The 25,066-nt window shown below is 44.2% G+C and overlaps 2 protein-coding genes across 2 annotated transcripts; both read right to left on the bottom strand.

Moving 5' to 3' along the window:
* Window positions 1-186: 186 nt before the first annotated feature.
* LOC110070145 (taste receptor type 2 member 41-like) lies at window positions 187-2,250 on the bottom strand. Its single transcript, XM_020777785.3, has one exon. It carries the CDS (start codon window positions 1,081-1,083, stop codon window positions 187-189), a length of 897 nt encoding a protein of 298 aa, XP_020633444.3. The 5' UTR covers window positions 1,084-2,250.
* A 5,093-nt stretch (window positions 2,251-7,343) lies between these two features.
* On the bottom strand, window positions 7,344-16,315 carry LOC110070146 (taste receptor type 2 member 7-like). The gene has a single exon (XM_078384751.1). It carries the CDS (start codon window positions 13,460-13,462, stop codon window positions 12,545-12,547), a length of 918 nt encoding a protein of 305 aa, XP_078240877.1. The 5' UTR covers window positions 13,463-16,315; the 3' UTR covers window positions 7,344-12,544.
* Window positions 16,316-25,066: the final 8,751 nt, after the last annotated feature.

Raw genomic sequence — 25,066 nt, 5'->3', positions numbered from 1 at the left:
CATACAGATAGCAAAAAGATTCCCTGTTTTAGAAGTGGAGCAAATCCCAATGTTTTTGATGGTGTAGTTGGGCTCTTGGTGTCTAGAGTTGTGGAAAGTAAATCGCAAAAGAGGAAAGTACCTTACAGGGATACACAAGAAACACATCTGATCTCTTTCCTTTCCATGAAGAACATAGTCTGATTTTTAGAATGCAAACAAAAGGGTTTTTTTAAGTTTTGGATGAGTCAGTATTAATATGGTGGAGTGTGCTGATGAAAAAACAGACAGCAAAATTTCAGTGACCAGTCGTCCAGGTGTTCCAAACTCGAAAATGTTTGCTGTACCAAGTACCATCCCTGTGAAATACAAAATATACAGGAAGAGATAAAACAGAAGAAACTTCATGACCTTGATGTGGACGTGAGTGCTGAGGTCCTTAAGAGCAGCACCATTCTTCCTCAGATTCCTTGTGTGCCTCCACAGAGAGGTGAGCAGAAGAAGGGATGCCAGTACGTTTAGGCTGAAATTGATGACCGTAAAAGCAAGCAGCAGAGGGCTAAAAAAATCTATTGACTTTGGACAGTTATTCACAGGGTGAATTTCTGTTAGATTGCACCATTTTCTGTTTTCAAAATGGCTGAGAAATGAAGGAAGAGAGACGATCGTGGAAACAGCAACGGACATTGCTAACAGTCTGGGCGCAAGCACGTTGATCCTTGTTTTCAGCCAGAAGAAGAGACGATTGGGAAAGTTGGTGACTTTCACACAATAGAAAATGCTGAGCCATGTGGCACTCCAGAGGTTGACTATGGCAAAGAAGGACCAGGTAAAGTTCATGACTTGCAGTGTATAATAATAAACATCAGACCATGAAATGTTGAAATACACAGGATAGCCCAAGACAGAAATCAACTGCACCAGAAATCTGGAGGTGCTCAATGCAGATAAGAGGAAATCACAAGGAGCTATCTTCCCCTTTTGGAGCCATTGGTGACCAATCGCAGCTGTGATAAATCCATTCCCTAAAAGTGCAAGGAAAGATAGGATTCCTAAAATGATCCAAAAAAATATGAGAATTGGAGAAAGAATATCACTGATCATTGTTGTCACTTTCCGAAAACCGTGTTTGAGAAATGGTACCTGTTTGTGATTCTCCTGCTTCTTATCTAATGTCTAGTGGAGAAAACTCTGATGCTTGGGACTTTTCAAATGGTCACATCATATTACAGAGAGCAATGCAAATCACCAGAAGATTCTATTATGAACGATCCATCAAGGTATTGTTTCCTTTAGGAACATATGGAAATTTGAGTAATCCCTACCAGCTTTACAGTGCTGGTAGCTCATGATGTAATTCTATTTCAACCAAATTCATTTTAAAATGTATGGAACATATCTTGTTTGCCTTCCTACAATGCCCCTCACTACCTGACTACATGGAAAAGCTGATGGAGTCATCTGTTTTCTTTCTAGAGGGGAAGATTAGCTTTAAATGATTGTAAGGTTAAATTGCCATCTGTTCAGGCTCCTGAACTTAATGCGAGAACTTCATGGGAGAAATAGTGTGTGGTAGATTTCCTTAGGTGTGGCGCTCTTCATAGGTAATAATAAGGTTTGGAAGAGTCCTGTTAACTGGGAGAAAATCTTACTGTTTTCCCATATAAAAATAGAGGGGAAAAATCAGATATCTCTATTCCTTAGTTATGGAACTCGATCTCCAACCTCTTTGCCCCCCTCCCCCCAAAAGCAAAGGAACTTCTTTTGGAAAACATGCACACAACATCCAAACAAACTTTGCGCTTTAATCATATTTCATAACTTTTTAAAAAACAGAACATTTAATACCACCATCCCAAACTCTTTTTTTAACTACCCATTAGTCATTTGGCCTTCAAGAAAAGGCATCAGCATCCACACTCTGAGTCCCTTTTATGCTGCAGATCTCAAAGTCAAAGTCTTGCAGGTTCAGTGTCCATCTTGCAAGTTTATTGGAATTTCATAGTCCATAGCCACACCAAAGGGAAATGGTCAGTGCAAAGGACGAACTTCCTTCCACAAATGTAGGGCTTCAGCTTTTTCAGCGTCCATCCGATAGATAGGCACGCTGTGAGGGTTCAGTTTTTGGGGCTGTCTGTTCTCCAAATAAAGGACGAGTCGGTTCAGGCAAATCCAAAGGTTCTGTATTTATTGCAACCTCAACTCCAACATGGTTCACTCCTATAAAGGGGTTCAGAGATTCTTGCAACATGTTACTAGGTTTCAACGGGGTCCACAGGTTAGGCATCCTTCAGTCTCGAAAGACTATGGTGTCGTGCTCTGTATGGAGGACTTGGAACAGCGTCTAATGTGGCTGAAGAGGCCAATTCGAGAGTGGCAATCTCTTCCACACTGAAGACAAATCCAATCTGTCCCCTGTCCAGCTCCCTGGTTTTGCTGCTTTTGTGACTTCCTCTTTGCCTCGGCCTGCTGGACAAGGGTCTCTTCAAATTGGGAGAGGCCGTGAAGCACTGCCTGCCTCCAGGCTGAACGGTCAGATGTCAGTGTTTCCCATCTGTTGAGGTCTATTCCTAAGGCCTTCAGATCCCGCTTGCAGATATCCTTGTATCGCAGCTGTGGTCTCCCTCTGGGGCGATTTCCCTGCACTAATTCTCCATACAGGAGATCCTTTGGAATCCGACCATCAGCCATTCTCACTACGTGCCCAAGCCAACGTAGACGTCGCTGTTTCAGTAATGTGTGCATGCTGAATATTCCAGCTCGTTCTAGGACTACTCTGTTTGGAACTTTGTCCTGCCAGGTGATGCCAAAAATCCGTCGGAGGCAACGCATATGAAAGGTGTTCAGCTTCCTCTCCTGACGTGCACAAAGGGTCCAGGACTCACTGCAGTACAGAAGTGTGCTCAGGACACAGGCTCTATAGACCTGGATCTTGGTATGTGTCGTCAGCTTCCTATTGAGCCATACTCTCTTTGTGAGTCTAGAGAACATGGTAGCTGCTTTCCCAATGCGTTTATCCAGCTCAACATCCAGGGAGAGGGTGTCAGAGATGGTTGAGCCAAGGTACACAAAGTCATGAACAACCTCCAATTCTTGTGTGGAGATGGTAATAGAAGGAGGTGAGTCCACGCCCTGGCCCATGACTTGTGTTTTCTTCAGGCTGATTGTTAGTCCAAAGTCCTGACAGGCCTTACTGAAACGATTCATGAGTTGTTGGAGGTCTTCAGCAGAGTGAGCAACAATGGCTGCATCATCTGCAAAGAGGAAGTCCCGCATGCATTTCAGTTGGACTTTGGTCTTTGCTCTCAATCTGGAGAGATTAAAGAGCTTTCCGTCTGATCTAGTCCGGAGATAGACACCTTCTGTTGCAGTTCCAAAGGCATGCCTCAGCATGACAGCAAAAAAGATCCCAAAAAGGGTTGGTGCGAGGACACAGCCCTGTTTCACTCCACTTCGGATGTCAAAGGGATCTGATGTTGAGCCGTCAAAAACTACAGTGCCTTTCATTCCCTCATGGAAGGATCTGATGATGTTAAGGAGACGAGGTGGGCATCCAATCTTGGGAAGTATTTTAAAAAGGCCATCCCTGCTAACCAAGTCAAATGCTTTTGTAAGGTCTATGAAGGCCACTAAGAGTGGCTGTTGTTGTTCCCTGCATTTCTCCTGCAACTGTCGGAGGGAGAATACCATGTCAGTGGTGGATCTATTAGCTCGAAATCCACACTGTGATTCTGGATAGACTCTGTCTGCAAGCATCTGGAGCCTCTTCAGCACCACACGGGCAAGCAGCTTCCCTACAACGCTAAGAAGAGAGATGCCACGGTAGTTATTGCAGTCGCCCCTGTCTCCTTTGTTCTTGTACAATGTGATGATGTTTGCATCCTTCATGTCCTGTGGTACTCCACCTTCCCTCCAGCAGAGGCAAAAGATTTCATACAGTTCGGTGGTGATGATCTTCTTACCGCATTTCAGCACTTCAACAGGGATGTTGTCCCTTCCAGGTGCCTTGCCGGGGGCGACGGAATCCAAGGCCGCAGTTATTTCTGCTAGGGTTGGTTCACTGTCCAGCTCTTCCAAGACGGGCAGACACTCAATGTTATTTAATGCTTCTTCGGTTACTACATTCTCTCTGGAATATAGCTCAGAGTAGTGCTGCACCCAGCGTTCCATCTGCTGTGCTCGGTCCTGGATGATCACACCTGTAGCAGACTTCAAGGGAGCAGATTTCTTCTGTAGTGGACCTAAGGCCTGCTTGATACCATCATACATTCCTTTGATGTTACCTGTGTCCGCTGCTATCTGTATCTGAGAGCAGAGCTGAAGCCAATAATCATTGGAGCATCTCCTGGCAGCCTGTTGGACTTGACTACGAGCAGCTCGAAGAGCTTGCAGGTTGTACTCGCTAGGACAGGTTTTGTATGCTGTTAGAGCTCTTCTCTTATCCTCGATGGCTGGCATTAACTCCTCCGAATGGGCTTCGAACCAGTCAGCCATCTTTCTGGTCTTCTTGCCAAAGGTGGACAAGGCGGTGTTATACACAGCGGTCTTGAAGTGTTCCCATCGTTCGGGTGCATTTACATTAGCTGGACCTGGAAGGGTTTCCTCAAGTGCTTGGGCAAATTCCTTCACTTTTCTTTGATCGCGAGTCTTGCTGATGTCAATACGTGGTCTTCCTTCCTTTTTCGTGTGATACAATTTCTTTGTTCGCAGTTTTACTCTACTACACACCAGGGAGTGATCAGTATCGCAATCAGCACTCTGGTAGCTGCGTGTGATCGTAACACTAGAAAGGCTAGAACGTCTAGTGAGGATCAAATCGAGCTGATGCCAATGCTTGGATCTTGGATGTCTCCAGGAAACTCTGTGTTGCAGCTTCGTATTAAAGAATGTGTTGCTGACGCAAAGACCATAATAACAGCAAAACTCCAGTAAGCGTTGGCCATTTTCGTTCATCTTTCCAATGCCAAAACGGCCTAGACAAGTGGGCCAAGAATTGTGATCAGCACCAACTCTAGCATTAAAGTCTCCAAGAATGAACAGTGCCTCTCTTTCGGGGACTTTTTTGATAGTAGCTGCCAGATCGTCATAGAATTTGTCTTTCACTTCTGGGGTGGATGACAGTGTTGGTGCATATGCACTAATGAGGGTTACTGGACCTGCTGATGAGTGGAGCTGCAGAGACAGGATTCTTTCACTCCCCACAACGGGGTCCACAAACTATTTACAAAAGGGTTAGTTGTCTCTGGGTTCCAAGGTCCTGTTAATAACGGCACAGTCCCCTGCCCAGGATCCAATTCTTCTTCCAGCGAGATCAACGGAATAATCTCTTCGTCCCCGCTCCACTCGCCCCAGGACGATCCGTCTCCTCCATCAACCCCCCAGGGGCCGGGTAACCCCCCAGCTTCCTCAACTCGGCTATATGCCATTGCTTCTTACGTTCCAGTTCCCGTGCCACAGCTTCTCTTTCCTCCCAGAGCTTCCTCCTCCACTCCTTGGCCTCGGTCTCACCCCAGTATGACAGGCGAGGCTTTAGCCCAAGTTGCCGGCGTTTCTCGGCTTCCTCATGGGGGACTTGGACCTGCTCCCATTTGTGGGTCCAAGGATCCTCTAACCAGATCCACTCCCACCACCACCACCCCGGTATCTCTGCCGGCTTCCCTCTTATATCTCCCGCCACCGCCTCAATCTCCTCCCTCCTTCTTCCCGCCAAAGATTCCCCGGGTCCCGGGGAAAAGGTTAACCCTTTCAGAGTCACCTCCAGGTCTTGGGTATCTACCCCCTTATTCAAGGTAAGGGGTTTGGCGACCACTTGCTCCCAATCTGGGGTCTCCACGCCTTTCTCTTCCCGCCGCGTTGGGGACGGAGGTGGGGATGTCTGGGTGTGTAGGGTTCTCTTTGAGAGCGACGGCACTCCCACTAAGGCCTCCACTTTGGGGGCCTCACACACGCCCTCTCAATGGCAGACAAATGTCTCTCACAGGGTTCGAATATCCTGCTGATCAGAGTCACTGGGTGTAGATTCCCACTGTCATTCACTTGGCACAGCATGGCTCTCAGATTGATGCTCGATGCACCCACACAGATTGTGAACTCCCGGTTGAAGTCCGGCACAACAAAGGCAGATCTTGAAGTGCATACTCTCTTCTGATGATTGACAGTCATCGGGCACCCCGATGTCCACTGGACGTCCTCAGCTTGCCTTTTCCGGGTGATGCCTGCTTTCCTTTTGAATCGCGGCTTCGCTTTCTCAACTGGGGAAAGAGTAGGCAGTTTCTTCTACTCTTCCAGCACAGCTATGACTTTGTTCTTACTAGAAACTTTATTGCTTTTGTCTTCGGGCTCACCCATAATCTCACCCACAGGTACTTTTGTTGCGAAGTTCTCCATATGTGGGTCCTTTTAACTTCTAGTTTTTTTAGGTAGGGGTTTGCCTTGCAAGGTTTTAAGTGCTTTTGCAGTTGCAGAGCGGCTAGACTCCTCAGCCCTAAAGTGCTGCTGCAACATATCCACAGGTCCTGACCATGCCAACAGCAATTCACCCCCCTCTATGGGTCTCAGCCTCACAACTTTGTCCTTGGGACAAAATGCTCTTTCCCGGGTCTTTTCATCACATCAGCCCCTCTTCTTTTCTTGAGAACCCCCCAAGCTTTGCTCTGCTATCTCTAAGGACTTTTGCAGACTTATGCATTGGCAAGGGGTCTATATCCCTGGCAATGAGCATAGCTTAGCCTCTTTTCATCCCTAATACCACTCATTTGGCATGTATCACATGTCTGACAAAACTGCTTCACTTGCTGACCCATTACTGGCCAGTAAAATTTCCTTGCAGCCCTTTGTTTGGTATGCGATATTCCCATGTGAGTTCCAAAAGCATCACTATGCGCCTTGGTTAAGATCTTGCCTCTATATTTTTTGGTACAATAAGTTGCTTGAGGATTCCATCTCCACGCCTCTGAGGCCCTAACAAAACTTCCCTATATAACACTTAGGTTTTCTGTTATAAATCTCTCTGGGCATTCAGGCATTAATGGAATGGGATTCTCATTAGCTTTTCTAATACAATCATTTAAAGTAATATCTTCCTTCTGCTCATCAATAAAGGAAGTATTATTAGGATTCTTCAATATGATCACCTCAGCCATTTCTGCTACCTCAGGGTTTTCCTTTAGACTGGGATATCCCAGGTTTGATTCAGAGGCTAGGACTCCCAATTTTTCCTCAGGGACTGTAATTTGCTCGCCCTGGGAGCGGGTTACCACTAAAACACTCTGCGTAAGGGTGGTATCCTCCTTCTGTTCCTTATCAAATAATGAATTATTAGGGTTTTTCATAAATATAACTTCTGCTATTTCATCCGCCTCAGGTTTTTCTTTTAAACTGGGGCTTTCCAGGTTACTTTCAGAAGTTAGGGATTCCATTTTTCCCGCAAGGATTGTTAACTGCTCTCCCTGGGAACATGTTACTACAAAAGCACTCTGCACATGTTTGTAGAGATCTAACCCGATCAAACAAGGTGCTGGAATTTGATCAGAAATTGCCACATCCCAAATTCCAACTCACTCTCGATAGTTTATCTTTACTTTAGCCATAGGTAAAATCACTGGAGTAGAACTTATTCCCTTGATTGTAACAGTTTGATTTGGAAGTATTTGTTCTTTAGGAATCACATCAGGATGACATAGGGTTAAATGGGAACAGGTATCTACAATTCCAACATATCTCGTTAATACAAACTTTCTCTCCAGAGTTGTTGCGCTTCACTCAGCAGCTCTCTCTGGCTGTTCTCCAGCTATCAACCTTTTAGTTACTGTCTGTCTATGTCTGAGCTATTCTTGCTCTCAGACACCAAAATAATTCTATTTTTCAAGCCTCTGCTTTTATTTTCCTATCACCTCAGATCTGCTCTGACCCTGGTCAGAGACTGCTGCTGTATCCAATAAAGTTGTGGCCTTTCCCCCACATTGAATTCTTGTAATTCCTGTATGTACCGTAAGTTTAAACAGCTCAGGAACCTGCTCAGCAATATGCCTGTAAATGGCAACCCATTTATTTCCCTTTTGGAAATGTTAAACCAGGAGGTGTTCCCGTGGGACAATGGGGAACAAGAATCCTGGGTCTCCGCACACCGGCCCTGTAGAGCTACGGAGCCTGTGATTGACTTTGTGTTGTTGTTAACACCCGTGATGCTTTGAAACTGCCACTGCATTTCATATGTATAGTTCATATGAGTTGAGTAGTTCATATGTGATGGCAGGCATCAGCACCCACTTAATGCTGAAAGAATACTATATTTCCTATTGCTTTGACTGCATGGGAAAACAAAACAAAACTGTTCTCCTTGGTTTTCACAGAAAAAAAAATTAAATATGTCCCACATGCTGCTTAACTGTGCAAGCTAGGTGGGTGGGGAGTGGTGGTGGAGTTCTCAACCTCGGGATGCCTTCCTACATGTTCAAGTCTGGATAAATTTTATTACAAGATTTCCCATTTTATTTTTATAGTTTTCACTCAGAATACCTTTGATCATTGCAGATGGACAATACCTTGCCTGTAACATTTGTTAGAAACTGATAAGAATAATGACTCCCCCAGGAGTCCTAAAGAAATTTATAGACACCCCCCCAGGCAAAGAACAGATTCTATGATTTGTTATAGGTGACATTATCTCAGTAAGGGTTAATCCCAGAATGAAACCAGACAATCAGTGACAAGTATTTCCAAACTCATCTGAGTATCTCATTATAACTGTCTTCACTGTTGTGATAATTGCAAAATTTTGTACAAGTTCTATTTATTTACATCATTTCTATGTTCCATACTTAAAAATAACTAATTCAAAAAAAAAAAATCAAAGACAGTCTTTCAGTTATGAGGAAAAAACTGTGGACACATATACTTGAATCCAGAAAACATTTGTTGTTGTTGTTTAGTCATTAAGTTGTGTCCTACTCTTCGTGACCTCATGGACGAGAGCACACCAGGCCCTCCTGTCTTCCACTGCCATCCGGAGTTGGGTCAAATTCATGTTGGTAGCTTTGATGACGCTGTCCAACCATCTCATCCTCTGTCGTCCCCTTGTCCTCCTGCCTTCACACTTTCCTAACATCAAGGTCTTCTCTTCTCATGAGATGGCCAAAGTATTGGAGCCTCAACTTCAGGATCTGTCCTTCCAGTGAGCACTCAGGTTTGATTTCCTTCAGAATGGTTAGGTTTGATCTCCTTGCAGTTCAGGCGACTCTCCAGAGTCTCCTCCAGCAGAAAAACAATACAGGTATGCAAAAACTGTAGGCTTACTTACAATGAATTATTGCAATTTATAAAAAGATGCAGTTATTGAAATTTGGGTTTTAATCAAAATTTAAGCCAAGTTTGAATCAAAAATACAAAGCATTAAAACACAGGAGCTCATAGCTTACAAAGGTAAAAAACACGTATCTATATTATTTCAAATTAAAAAAGCAATACAACTCCAAAAGCTTTAAAAGTTTCTTAAAAACACAGAAAGAACATCAGAATTCTTATAATAAGAAGATATAAAATAAAAAGTATTATTTAGCTCTAAACATGATGTTAACACACATGGAGAAAATATTTTCTCTAAAAAGAGAAAAGCTCACCCAGTCGTGGCCAGTTAGAATCTATGGTTATGTGGTGTTCATAGTCTGGTGCACCACTGTAATCTCCTTTCCACTCTCAGACCTGGCATGAGTTCCAGACTTGGTTGCATTCCATGAACACGAAACATGTATCTTTCTCTGTTTCAATCCCATAATAGTGTGTGATATCTCTAGATTTATATACAGTGGTGCCTCGCTTAACGACGATAATCCGTTCCAGGAAAATCGCTGTTAAGCGAAAACATCGTAAAGTGAAATTAAAAATCCATTGAAACGCATTGAAAACTGTTCAATGCATTCCAATAGGGTAAAAACTCACCGTCCAGCGAAGATCGTCCATATGGTGGCCATTTTCGCTGCCTGTATAGTGAGGAAGCCGTCCCTAAGCATAGCAGGGAGCCATTTTAAGCACCTGGTGGCCATTTTGAAAACCCGACAATCAGCTGTTTTTGATCGCCGTAAGGCGAAAATCGGTTCCCGAAGCAGGGAACCAATCATCGCTAAGCGAAATTCCCCCATTTAGACCATCGTTTTGCGGTCGCAATTGCGATAGCAAAAAGATCATCTTAAAGCGGACTCATCGTAATGAGGGGCAATCGTTAAGCGGGGCACGACTGTACTTTGTTCTGCATTAGTAGTCAAAATAACTCTTGTCAAAATGTGGACATCTCAGCTTTTGGAAAGCTCAGAAGCTGAGGGTCACAGGATCTGGCACCCGATCCAGTGGAGTCCGGGGGCTACAGATCTCAAGGTTTGAGCTAAAATTCCTCCTCCCCTGAGCAGTATGAATGATGTAATTTACTGTCAATACAATACAACTGGGACAGTACAATACATATGCAGGTTAATTCCATTGGTACTACAGAATATATACTACTTTATACCCTTTTCAAAACTTAATTATTATTGATTATGAAGCTAAAGCCTTATAAAACAAATGACACCTTTCCCCCCCTTATGTACCTGTTTATCATTAAACAGTTTAAAATAATCTCTATTCTTTTTCTCCTTCTACAACAGTCTGTAAAAGTTTCTATTGTACAATATATTGTTATTCACATCTGTCTAACAAAGGTTTCCACATCTATTTTGTGATATCTCTTTGTTAATTAACATTATAGGTAAAAAACAACAACACAAGAGGCATTTTAGAATGCATTCTATTTTTAATTCTCTGGTTGTCTGTTCACATTACTTCAGTGTTCTATTATTTACTTTTTCCTGTGAAAAATGGCGAGAAACTGAATGAGCTACTTCTGTCTTGTTATCTTATCGGTAGCTTTTGTGTGTGAGAGGTAATACCTACAAGAGGTTACCAGATCTCCTTAGATTCAGGTGTGGGGATGGGGCCTAGGAGTGCCAAACTGATGTCTGACAGTTGGGGTTAAACCTGGTTTGATGACAACTTGGGGTAGTGGAATCTAGTGGGTAAGCCCAGAAGCTAAGATTTTGCCTAGCTGGGAGGGAGAATTTGCCTACGGGGAGAATTTGGATACCAACTGTTATTGCCTTTAGTTTCTCTTCTCATACAGCATAAATTTAGCACTAAGGCACAGAGTTGTTTTCAAAAATGCCAGAATACAATGATACAGTACAGAAAACTAGCAATGCATAACCTGGAACAATGCTTCCCTGTTTCATTTTCTCTTCTACCAGCTTCCGATAGACATTTTATTCCAAGAGTAAGCATTGAATACACCATGTTGCGTAAAAGCTCAGAAGCAAAAAATTTAAAAGATAAATGCAATGGCAAGCTCATGCCATGAAGTAAGTGGATGGACATGAATATGGATGTTTGAAAAGGGTTTTATGAAGATTTTTGATTTAATTAAAGGTTTCATTAAGGCATTAGTAAAGTTAAGGTAAAAGGAATATACGAATTGCATTTTCTCTGTTTCTTGAATGGCTCAATGGTAGCTAAGTGTGTAAGGAGCCAGAAAATATTTTCTGCTTTGGTTGGCCACAACAGTTGTTCCAATGAGTAATTTCATTACTATCTTCCTAGTGGCTTAGTCATGGAAATGTCTCGGTGAATTGCTACACAAAGGTGGGTTTCTAGGTAGGAATGTATCTTAGGGAGGAACTGTGGAAGCCTGCAACATATTTATGGGTCTCTCCAATATTTTCAAAACATTTGCCATTTACAGCTCTACAACATTTGAAAAAAACTGATTAAAATGGAGGGGCTACAACAGTGATGGTGAACCTATGGCACCTCCATGCCCAAGATTCCCCCTTCCGCTGCCAATTCCACTTCTGCTGCCACAGCCACCTGCCGCCTGCTGTTTCATTTAATTTCTTTTTTCCCCCCAGTTTGGGCACTTGGGCTCAAAAAGGTTCGCCATCATTGGGCTAGAGGTATGAGGAAGGATTGGAGGGCATGGGAAACATTCCCAGGGTATGAGGGAGTGAATGTAGCCCCCAAATCTCTGGAAGATGGCCATTTCTTCCCTTAACAGAACAGCCTGAAACCTAGCTTATTTTTTTACCTCTCTAGTTACTCCTGCCGCTCCCATTGGCACACTGGCTCCAGAGCTTGAAAATAGTAATGGTCCAGCTTGCAGACATGTGGAGCACCCGAAGGCAGGCAGGCAATCAAGGGCTGGAAGCAGGCCAGGGGCTACTGTAATTACCACGGGCTTTTCAGGATTCAGATTCAGAATGCAGATTCACCTGTATTCAGATGCAGAATGTCAGCCCTTGATAGCTCAGGATGTCAGGTCTGGCTGGCTTGGAGGTATCTGCTGCTCCGGTGCCCAGTCTTCTTAACTCAGGAGTGTCATGCCTCACCAATTGAAGATGTGGCATGCTGATGTCTGCAAGAACAACTGGTTACTCAGCCACCATATCAGTGTCTAGATTTGGGGACAAAAAGAGAGACAGTAGGAAGGAGGGAGGTATATTTTGGGGATACCCAAGAAACACACACCTGCTGCTCTCTTTCTTTTTCAAGAAGCCCTTTCTCTGATTTTTAGAATGTAAGCAGATGCTTTTTTAAGTTTTGGATTAGTCGATATTAATATGGCAGAGTGTACTGCAGACAAAGCAGAGAGCAGGATTTCAGTTACAAGTCGCTCAGGTCTTCCATACTTGAGAATATGGGCTGTAGCAAGCATCATCGATGTGATATACAAAACATACAAGAAGAGATAAAGCAGAACGGACTTCATGACCTTGATGTGGACTTGGGTGCTGAGGTCCTTAACAGCAATACCACTCTTCCTCAGATTCCTTGTGTGCCTCCACAGAGAAGCAAGCAAAAGAATAGATGCTGTTACATTTAGACTGAAATTTATGGCCATAATAGTGAAATGCAGAGAAATGGGAGCAAAGAACAAGTTTTGGTAGTTATTCACTGACTGGGTGTCTGTTAGATTGCATGATTTTTCATCTTGAAAATAACAGACAAATGACGGAAGAGAGAAGATAATGGAAACAGTTACCGACATTGCAAACAGTCTGGGCACGAGCACATTGATTCTTGTTTTCAACCAGAAGAAGAAATTATTTGGAAAGTTGGTGACCTTCACACAATAGAAAATGCTGAGCCATGTGGCACTCCAGAGGCTGGTTATGTGAAATAAGAACCAGGAAATGCTCATGACTGCTAGAGCAGAATAATAAAAGCTGACCTCAGGAATGTTGAAATACACAGGATAGCCTAAGAGAGAAGACAACTGCAGCAGAAATCTGGAGGTGCTCAAGCTGGTTAAGAGGAAATCACATGAAGCCATCTTCCCAGTTTGGAGCCATTGGTGACTGATCATAGCTGTAATAAACCCATTTCCTAAAAGGGCAATGACAGATAGAATTCCTAAAATGATCCAAAAAAATATGAAAACTGGAGACAGAATATCGTTGAACATTGTTGTCGCTTTCTGAAAGCAATGTCCGAGAGGTTGTATCTGTTTCTGGCTCTCCTGGTTCTTGTCTCAGATCCAGAGAAACAAACAAAATTGTTGTTTGGCACTTTTTCAATGGTCAGATGATGCTACAGAGAGCAATGCAAATCTCAGGAAGGTTCTGTTTTTACCACCCACCCCGGTATCATTTCCTTAACACCCAGGTGGCGTTATGAACATAGTGAAATTTGGATAAGTAAATATTTTATATATTTCCATTTCTGAACTTAAGAGTGCTGGTAATTCAGTAAGCCATTTTTTTAAAATATACATAAAAAACTAAACTAAAGAAAATGTTTATACACTTAACATGCTCCCCCCACACCAGGACCAATGAAGACATTGTATTTCATTTCTTTTATGGAGCCCCAATCCCTTTCCAAAAATACATTGATTTTTATAACGGTACACAACCCTTCCCTTTTGTTAGTACAAAATAAATACATTCTTATCATATCTCTAAACATAGTATTCTTATCTGCCAACCATTTTCTTATTTCAATATTACATATCAATGTATCATTGACAGTTATATTGCATATTTCTTTGTACCATTCATTTAATTGGAGAATGCACTTAACTTCCCAGTTCTGCGCTGTTATTAATTTAGCTGCTGTTAATAGACTTGTGATCATTTATTTCATTGTCCAATTCTACTGTTCACTCTCAAATATTGATAAGAGTGCTATTTTAGGACATATTCCTAAATTGAATATTTCACTTATCTCTTTAAAAACCAGTTTCCAAAAGTTCATCATATATTCACTTTCCTACCACATAAGAAAATAGGCTCCTATTTCCTGCTCACATCTCCAGCATATCTTAGAAAAAATGTATGCATACAGTTCAGTTTCACTAGTGTTAAGTACCTTCTCCAATTTGTAAATTTTTTACTTTTATTCTTACAGACATATATTTTAAGATTCTTTTATTCCATATATTCTTCCACTCTTCAATACTTATTTCCTTTCCCAAATCAGCTTCCCATAGTATCTTTAAAACCTCTTGTTAAACCCGTAGTTCTATTAATATTTTATAAATTTTACTTATCATCCCATTCATTCTTTTACTCCCATTTTCTTCTAATTTTGTAAACTCTCTACATTCAACATTTCTTTTCACCCATTCTCTAATCCAGCATTCCAATTGTATACTGTAATACTGTACCATGATAATTTTTCCATTTCCAGCACTTCTATTATTTATTCTTTACTACCCATCCTCTTCATCCAATCTTTTATTCTAATAACCAGTTTCCTTCTTAATATCTTCTCTAAACTTTCTTTCAAATTCCCAGGAAAATTCTATAATTCCTTTAAGAGATGTAATGAAGAAATTAATGAGATAAATATTTTTCTATATCTGTTCCATATTTGTACCATGTTCTTAAGAAAGGGAATTTCAATCTTCTTTACAATACTAATATTATTTTGTTTAAAGATAATTTTTTTCAGGTTGCTACCAACATCTTGAAATTCCAGTTATGACCATATTAATTCATTAGGTTGTGTCAAAATATCCACCATATATCTCATTTGATTAGCTATATAAACCGAGAACAATTTAGGGAATAGACTTCAAGACATAGAGATTTGATGAAACAACCTATTGGAGAAGAAGAGATAGACTGTGAAGTTGGAAGGGGCCTATAAGGCCATCAAGTCCAACCCCCTGCTCAATGCAGGAATACAAAGGATATCTGTCAGATGATTGTCTAAGTCTCTCTTGAGTGTCTCCAGTGTTGGAGCACTCACCACATCCTGAGGTAATTGGTTCCATTGTCTTACTGCTCCAACAGTTAGGAAGTAATTCCTGATATTCAATTGAAATCTGGCTTCCTGTAACTTGAGCCCATTGTTGTGTGTCCTGCACTCGGGGATGATTAAGAACACTTTCTGCCCCTCCTCTGTACAACAGCCCTCAGTTTTCTTTTCTCAAGAATAAACATGCCCAGTTCTTTCAGTCTTTCCTCACAGACCATGGTTTCAGCCCTCCCCAATCATCCTTGTTGCCCTCCTCTGAACTTGTTCCAATTTGTCAGCATCCTTCTTGAAGTGTGGTGTTCAGAAGTGGACACAGTACTCAAGGTGAGGCCTAACCACTGCTGAACAAAGGGGAACTAGCACCTTGTGAGATTTGGAAACTATACTTCTGTTAATGCAGCCTAAAATAGCATTTGTCTTTTTTATAGCCACATCACACTGTTGACTCATAATCAACTTCTGATTTATGACAATTCCAAAAATCTTCTTTCTTGTAGTTTTGCTGAGGCAGGTATCCCCCAGCTTGTAACTGTGCATTTCATTTCTTTTTCTGAAATACAGTACTTTGTACTTATCCCTTTTGAATTTCATTCTGTTGTTTTTCAGCCCAGTGCTTCAGCCTATCAAGATCATTTTGAATTTTGTTTCTGTCTTCCAAGGTATTAGCTATTTCACCCAATTTTGTGTCACCTGCAAATTTGACAAGCATTCCCTGAATTCCCTCATTCAGGTCATTAATAAAAGTGTTGAAGAGCACCAGACCCAGGACTGAGCCTTGGGTTACCCCACTTGTTACCTCCTCCCAGTTTGAGAAGGAGCCATTAATCATCACCCTCTGAATATAATTCTGTAGTCAATTGTGTATCCACCTGACACTTATCTATCCAACCTGCACTTAGTTAGCTTACTAATCAGGATACCATGGGACACTTTGTCAAAAGCTTTGCTATAGTCATATTATGTCTACAACATTCTCTCTGTCCATCAGGGAGGTTACCTGATCAAAACATGAGATCAGATTAGTCTGGCAAGATTTGTTCTTGACAAATCTGTGTTGGTTCTTTAACGTGGTTCTCTATGAATCCACACTGATGGGTTAAACAGCGCCTGCGCTGGTTCCTCTCGGAATTTTCCAGAGCTATGAGGGAAAAGATACAATGTTTGAGTTGCCCTGCACTGCGCAAGTGCAGCCCGCCAAAAATCCCCAGTTCCATTTATCCGCCCGCGGAGTTGGAACCTCTCGGTTGGAGCTCTTGAGATTTGTCTCTCCTTTCGCTAATTTTGGATTTTTCGGACTTGACCTGGCTTGTTTTCTCGTCTATCCGTCTCTCTGTTGCCCTGAATTCGGACCGGCTGACCTTCCTTTGCCTCTGGCGTGCTGTTTCGACCTACTTTCGCTTCTCGTTTGATCCTGAGTGAGGCCTATTACCGCCTGCTGAGGCGCCACGCGCCAGCAGGATTCTTTCACTTATTGACTCTACCGCTTGTTTACGGCTTGGCTTATGTCAGCGAAAAAGGGACCTTTTCGCCGCTGTTCTGCTTGCTCCGGAAAACTCCCCTTTCAGGACCATCATTCACTCTGTCTCTTCTGTCTCGGTGAGACCCATTCACCCACTTCTTGCAAACATTGCAAGGAATTCACCAAGGCGACCCTAAAATCTCGTCAGCAACGCCTCAAGTATTTTCTCTGGAACCGCACTCTCTCAGCTTCACAACCGTCAGATATGGAATCTGTTCAGTCGGTCTCCACTGTTCGTTCCTCGGTGACTTTGGTCTCCTCTTCCCCTCCTTCGACATCCAAGGAGGCGTCCACGAAGGTTTCCAAAGGAAAATCCAAGAAATTGCCTACGGGAAAAAAGTCTTCCTCTGATGTTCCTTCTTCTTCAGCTTCAGCACCAACGAAGAAGGGTCCGTCCAAGGCTGCGTCGAAGACTAAGGCGAAGACCAAGGAGATTACCCTGGTCGTCCCACCTGTCTCGGCTTCGGTGCCTTCTCCGTTTCTTGAGGAGTCTTCTCGGGACCGAGATTCGGTCTCCGACTTAGGCGCCCCCATTCCACCTCGCCAACCGCCTCCGGTGGATTTGGGAAAATCGCCTACGGTTAGCCAGCTCGACAAGCTCGTTGCCGGCGCCGAAAGCATACCGCTCAGCCCAATACTTACCGGGCGTACCACCCGATCTCCTTCACTCCTCTCGGAGTCGGGTCGATCGGTATCTTCTCCCCCCCCACGGGGTCGACCTACCAAGCCAGTCGAAGATCCAGTCTGCCGACGACGAACCATCGCCGAAAAAGCCCCGTCATCGACGCAGGCACCGTCGAGGCCACCGACGCCGAAGGGACTCCTCACCGTCCGACTCAGAATACAGTCGGGGTCGGAAGAGGTCCCACCGGAGACGGCGAAGAAGGGATTCTTCTACTGAGTCCTCTTCGACCTCAAGAGATAGGAGACATAGAAGAAAGAGATCTAAGTACTCCTACTCCTCATCCTCTCGGTCACATTCTCCGCGTCGAACCCCGTCCCCGAATAAACCTTCGGAAACGGGCTCCGGTAAGCCTACGGCGCCGAAGGATGCCCCGACTGCACCGCCTGTCGTGCCGCCTCGACGACCTGCAGAGGAATGTCCTCCGGCCCCGAAAAAGACACCTTCGGGGCCGAAAGTACCTCGTCCTCCATCCTCCCCATACCACTCAGAGGAGGAGCATCCCGGAGAGGAATCTTCCGGTGCGGACGACGACACCGAGTCGGAGGTGTCCTTAGAAGTTCCGATCCCTGGGGAACCTTTGCCTCCAGAGGCAGCGAATTTGAAACCATCCTCTCCTTCGGAAGATTTTTCTTCCTACACCCAAATGGTTGGCCGTATGGCTCAGGCTTTGAAACTCGCAATTGAGCAGTCCCCGAGAAGAGAAGAGAATCTCATCTTCGGGGATATCGAGGCCGAACGAACACATCCAGTCAGTTTGTCCTTCATACCTGAACTGATGGATCTTATTAAGGAATTCTGGGAACACCCTGCCAATGCTACCTCGATTTCGAAAAGAACCGAGAATCTCTATAGGATCCATGGTGACAACACCTCTTTCCTAGTAATGCATCCCGCACCTAACTCTTTAATAGTGGAGTCTAGCTCTACTAAGACTCCTACAAAAGGTCATCCTACCCCAACCAACAAGGAGGGAAGGAAGCTAGAGATTCTGGCACGTTGCATGTACTCTATGACCACATTTACTCTGCGTGCAGTGAATTATCTGGTGGCTATGGGCGCGTACCAGAAACAACTTTGGTCTAGGGTTCTTCCAGCCCTTCAAATGGCTCCAGACGACATTAGACAGCTCTGTCTGGATACTCATGCGGAAGCTCTCACACTATCCAAATATCAACGACTGGCCGCCCGCCATGTAGCAGAGGCCACGTCCAAGAATTTTGCTTCCCTTATCACTTTGAGAAGGCATGCTTGGCTGCGCTCAGCCAACATTGTTGAGGACATTAAGACTAGAGTAGAAAATCTACCTTTTGATGCCACAGGCCTCTTCAGCCAGAATACTGATGAGAACCTGGAAAACTTACATAAAAGTAAGAAAACGGCTAAGTCATATTCTGTCCAACCTCCACCTAGACAGTCCAAACCTCAGTGGCGTCCAAAGTACACCACCCAGTCTTACCAACAACCTTCCACCAGTACTTACCGTCCTTATGGGGGCAATTCTTCCCAACGCCCGTCTCAGGCTTCTTCCTCTTCATCTACTGCTTTCAGGCCCCAACCGCCCCGTAAGAGGCAGTCTTTCAAAGCACCTGGAAGAAAACAGAAACAGTACCTTTGACTCCCTGACCATTCCACTGCCAACCTCCCACACCACCCGCCTCTCTCCTTACCTCCACAACTGGACTCTCATCACCAACGACATCTGGGTTCTCAACATTATCACCTCCGGTTACCGCCTGGAGTTTATAAGGTTGCCTCCTCTAGGACAGGTCAACCCTACATCATTCGATCCGATCCTAGAGGAGGAAATCCTGACTCTCCTTCAGAAAGGGGCTATCCAGAAGGTGTCATCAGAGGATGTCCTCGACGGTTTTTACTCCCGATACTTTCTGGTACCAAAGAAGGACGGGGGACTCCGTCCCATCCTCGATCTGAGAAGCCTCAACAAGTTTCTCAAGGCACGCAAGTTCAAGATGGTGACCTTAGAGTCCATCATCCATCTTCTGAGGCAAGGAGACTGGTTTGTGGTCCTGGATCTAAAAGACGCATATTTCCATGTCACCATACACAAGAGCCACAGGAAATATCTGCGTCTACTCTTCAACAACACCATTTTTCAGTTTGTGGCCTTACCCTTCGGCCTTTCCACAGCACCCAGGACTTTCACCAAGTGCATGGCTCCCGTGGCAGCATACCTGCGCCTTCAGGGGATCCAGGTATTTCCCTACATCGACGACTGGCTGATTGTCTCGACCTCGAAACATCAGGCCTTAAAGGACACTCAGTATGTTCTCCAGACGTTACAATCACTAGGTCTTACCGTGAATCACGAAAAGTCCAAGCTGAATCCATCTCAAGTGGTGGACTACATCGGAGCGAGGCTAGACTCTGTGCACGCTCGGATGTTCATGCCTCCAGAACGCATCAGAAAGTTGCACAAAGCCATAAAGAAATTCAGGCCAGGGGCAAGAGTGAAAGCACGCCTTGCGCAACATCTACTGGGCCTCATGGCTTCTACGACGGCGACCTTGTCCCATGCTCGCCTCAAGATGCGTTCACTTCAAATCTGGCTGCTGTCCCTCTTCAATCCACTCCTCGACAGTCCAAACAAGCTTCTTACTGTCACCCCGGAGCTTGCACAGCAGCTTCAATGGTGGACTTTCCCACCTCACCTCTTGGTGGGACGTCCCTTCCGTCCTCTTCATTTGACAACTCAAGTCACTACGGACGCGAGTCCACTCGGATGGGGTGCCCATTGCCAGGGCCATCAGATCAATGCTCTGTGGTCCCCTCAGGAGAAGGGCTTGCACATCAACCATCTGGAGCTGCTAGCCGTCATAAAGGCCTTGAAGTCCTTCCTACCTTTAGTGAGAGGCAGGGCGATTCAGCTCGTCACAGACAACACCACAGCGATGTTTTACGTGAACAAGCAGGGAGGAACAAGATCAAAGTCCCTTCTGTTCCTGTCAATACATCTCTGGGAGTGGTGCTACCAGGAGCACATCTACCCGGTAGCTATCCACATAGCCACCACAGACAACATCGTTGCAGACGAGCTCAGTCACCGTCCCACTCAAAATCACGAATGGGAACTGGACTCAGAGATCTTTCAGGAACTCTGCCACAGGTGGGGAACTCCGACAATCGACATGTTCGCCAAGCACTCCAACAAGAAATGTCTCCGCTACGCATCCAGGGCAGGACGGGGCCCAGGATCATTGGGAGATGCTTTCATGATCCCTTGGCACAAGGGCCTTCTCTACCTGTTTCCTCCCATTCCATTGGTTCAGAGGTCAGTAGTCAGAGCCCTCCAGTTGCAAGCAGAAGCAATCTTGATTGCACCTTGGTGGCCCAGACAACCTTGGTTCTCTCTACTTCTGCAGACAGCAATCGACAAGGTCAAGCTTCCTCTCATTCCTCACCTAATAACTCAGGACTCGGGGTCGATCTTCCATCCCGACCTCGACTCCCTCCAATTGACAGCGTGGAGGATATCCCGTCAATAATGGAAGTTCTCGACAAGGCAAGAAAGCCTTCTACCATCCGCCTCTATCAACACAAGTGGCAAGGCTTTCTCAAATTTACTACGGAACGGGGTTTACAAGCATCTCCCGTCTCTCTATCTACATTGCTACTGTATCTCAGACACCTGTTTGATCTTGGTTTAACCAAGTCTACCTTAAAGGTATACACCTCAGCCATTGTAACTTTCCAACCCAAGGGATCTCAATCCTCCAGATGGTTTTCCCATCCAACGGTGAAAGCTTTCTTCAGAGGTCTGACCAACATGAGACCCCCTGTGACAAGGCCATTACCTCAGTGGTCCTTACAGACAGTACTACACTCACTGGTTCGTCCCCCCTTTGAGCCAATGGCTACCTGTGACCTGAAGTTTTTATCCCTGAAAACTTTGTTCCTTGTGGCAATCACTTCTGCCCGTAGGGCTAGTGAATTGGCGGCTCTCCGGGCTGATTCCCCTTACCTCCAGTTTTTCAAGGACAAGGTAGTGTTACACCCAGATGTTTCTTTCCTTCCCAAGGTGGTGTCAGACTTTCATGTCAACCAACCTCTGTTGCTGCCTACTCTTTTTTCCGAACCCTCTTCAGATGTTGAGCGTACGCTCCACTGTTTGGACGTTCGTCGTGCATTATCCTTTTATATCTCAAGGACCAAGGACTTCAGGAAAGTCCAGAGACTGTTCTTGTGTTACTATGGCCAACGTAAAGGGACTGCTGCTTCGACGTCGACCCTGTCCAGATGGTTGGTTTCCACCATTTCGTTGGCCTATGAGTTGCAGCACAAACCTCTCCCTGAAAACCTGCGTGCTCATTCCACACGAGCTGTTGCTACATCCACGGCCCTGCTGCGTGGGGTAGACATCCCCGATATATGTAGAGCAGCTACCTGGTCCAGTGTATCCACATTCATCAAGCACTACAGACTGGACCTCAGGGCCAAGAATGAGACCAGATTCGGGAGGGCTATCCTTACATCACTGCTGCAGTGACGGCCCACCATCCTGTAAGTAGCTTGGTAGTCACCCATCAGTCTGGATTCATAGAGAACCACGTTAAAGAAGAACAGGTTACTTACCTGTAAACATGGTTCTTTAAGTGGATTCTCTATGAATACACACGACCCGCCCAACCTCCCCACCTGTCCGTCACTGTTGATTGAGTTCCAACTCTCTCTATGTGCGGGCACATGGAACTGGGGATTTTTGGCGGGCTGCACTTGCGCAGTGCAGGGCAACTCAAACATTGTATCTTTTCCCTCATAGCTCTGGAAAATTCCGAGAGGAACCAGCGCAGGCGCTGTTTAACCCATCAGTGTGTATTCATAGAGAATCCACTTAAAGAACCATGTTTACAGGTAAGTAACCTGTTCTTTGTAGTTATTACTGCATTGTTTCCTAGGTGCTTGCATAGATACCATTTTATAATCTGTCTGAGAATTTCCCCTATGATTGACATCAGGCTGACTGGCCTGTAGTTCCCAGGTTCCTCTTTTTTGCCCTTTTTGAAGATAGGGACAAAATTAGCCCTCCTTCAATCATCTGGCACCTCACCCATTTCCCATGAACTCTGAGAGTTCTTTAGCTAGTTCCTTCAGTATTCTCGAATGCAGTTCACCCAGCCCTGGAGATTTGAACTCGTTCAAGGTGATAATGTATTCTTGAAGGTTTTCATGGCTGGAATCCGATGGTTGTTGCAGGTTTTTCTTCATAACATTTTGCCATTCTCTGTGGCTGGCATCTTCAGAGGACAGGAGTTAGAATTCTGTCTGTGTTCTGGTGTAGTGTGTGGGATAGTTGAGTATTTGTAGCTATGGGATCAGCTTTTTGTCCTTTTCAGGAGATTGGGTGATTATAATGATCAGGGTGTTTTTTGTTTCACTCTGCTTCGGATGTCAAAGGGATCTGATGTTGAGCCATCAAAAACTACAGTGCCCTTCATTCCCTCATGAAAGGACCTGATGATGTTAAGGAGTCAAGGTGGACATCCAGTCTTGGGAAGCATTTTAAAAAGGCCGTCCCTGCTAACCAAATCAAAGGCCTTTGTAAGATCTATGAAGGCCACAGAGTGGCTGTCGTTGTTCCTTAGATTTCTCCTGCAACTGTCTGAAGGAAAATACCATGTTGGTGGTGGATCTATTAGCTCAAGATCTACACTGTGATTCTGGATACACTCTGTCTGCTAGCACCTGGAGTCTCTTCAGCACAATACGGCGAAGCAGCTTCCCTATAACGCTGAGAAAAGAGATCCCAACAGACATTCCGCCTTGGGCACCAAGGGAAATTGCATAGTGTTGTGTCAAGTTGTGCTTGCAGAGAACAGAAAGAGGGATGTGTGGGTAAGAGCCCATGAACTTGAACTTTAGAATGCATAGAAGGTTAGATTGGGCGACTCACCAACACAACATCTAAAGGGATTGTGCAGGACACCGCAGGTTGAAACCACATCCCAATTCACAAAATGTGCAGGGGATTGTACTGGCTATACTGAACACATCAGTGACTCCAGAAACCTCAAGGAAGTGAATGGCCATTTATCTTTTCAAGAATGGAGGAAGGAGGTGGCACACCAGGGGCGGGGGAATGAATTTCTTTGGCCTGTTACACAGGTAGGCTGAAGTGAGGCAACCTTGACTAGGCAGCATCCAAGATTGAGTCGTGGCAATGTCCAGATAACCTCACCTAGATGACTGAGAAGCTTCACAGATATTTTGAAAGCTAAGAGCTTCCTGATGCCACTGTGGTTATTGTTGCTCCAATTCCTGACTTGTGATATAGCGCTTTCCCAGGGGCTTAGCAACACCAAATCAGAAATTGTCAAGAGAATCCATGCCTGCCTTTTATTAGGAAATGTCACAAGGAGGTCACTGCTGCACTTATCCCCTGAAGTATAAATAAATAAATAAATGTTTAGGATTACATCTGACAATTTTTAAAATTCCTCACACTTTTGTTAATGCAGTAACAAAGGTCTATCAATATCTGATGAGCAGGTTGGACATACAGCAGGTGTGGTCATTTACAAAAACACTCGTACACTGTAGCGGTTTCCACATAAGGTGCTTAAATGCTGCAATGTGTTATTCAGAACGACCATTCATTAGCCTCTTTTTTCAACATCTCTCCCATTTTGGCTATGGCTTCTAGGATGTATGGTCCCTGTGCTCCTGGCCAATCTGAAAATGACGCTTGGCCAAAGAAGCCCATCTTTGCTCTACAGAGTGTTTACCACTGTCTCTGAGCTGAAGGAAGAAGTTCTAGGTTATGGAAATGCTTGTTCTGATCTATCTTGTAAGAATGTCAATGTTTTAATAAAGGTAGAAAATATCCGGAACATTCTAAAGTATTATGTTCTTTTACCTGCTTATTTCTTTGCATTCTTACTGCGTTTTTTTGTTAGTTCGTGATGCCTTTCATTGCCAGTAATTCAAAAAATTAACTGTGTTGCCCTAAAAATGCACCAAAAATGTAAAGTTCTTTTAAAATGTGAAAAGTGAAAGTACAATTGGAAAAGTGTTCAGTGAAGATAGTTTATATTACAAAACCAAAATGTATAGCTCACTTTTTTTGGAACAAAACTACTGATAAGATAACCAGGCAGAGGTAGCTCATTCAATTTTCACAAGAAAGAGTGAGCAGCAGAATGATGATCAAATGTGAACAAGAAAACAAGAGAAGCCACTGGCAATGGTGCGGCTAAAAAATATTGTAAATAAATAAATAAATAAATAAAATAAGAGGAAAAAAATGAAGTGCATTTAAAAATGCTGCTTGTGTTGTGCTTTACCTATAATGTTGATTAACAAAGAAATGCCACAAAATATATGTGGAAACCTATTAGGCAAATGAGAATACAGTGGTGCCTCGCATAACGAGCGCACCGTTTAACTATGAATCCGCATACCGATGCGAATTTTGCGATCGCTAATGCGATCGCATACTGATGTTCCTTCGCATTGCGAGAGGGAACAGCTGTCCAACGGTTCGAAAATGGCCGCCAGAACACCCAAAATGGCTGCTGGAACCACCCAAAATGGCCACCGAAACACCCTAAATGGCCACCGGAACACCCAACATGGCCACCAGAACA

Source organism: Pogona vitticeps, chromosome 2, assembly GCF_051106095.1.
Source record: "Pogona vitticeps strain Pit_001003342236 chromosome 2, PviZW2.1, whole genome shotgun sequence".
NCBI lineage: Eukaryota > Metazoa > Chordata > Lepidosauria > Squamata > Agamidae > Pogona > Pogona vitticeps.
This window is presented reverse-complemented; position numbering and strand designations above follow the sequence as displayed.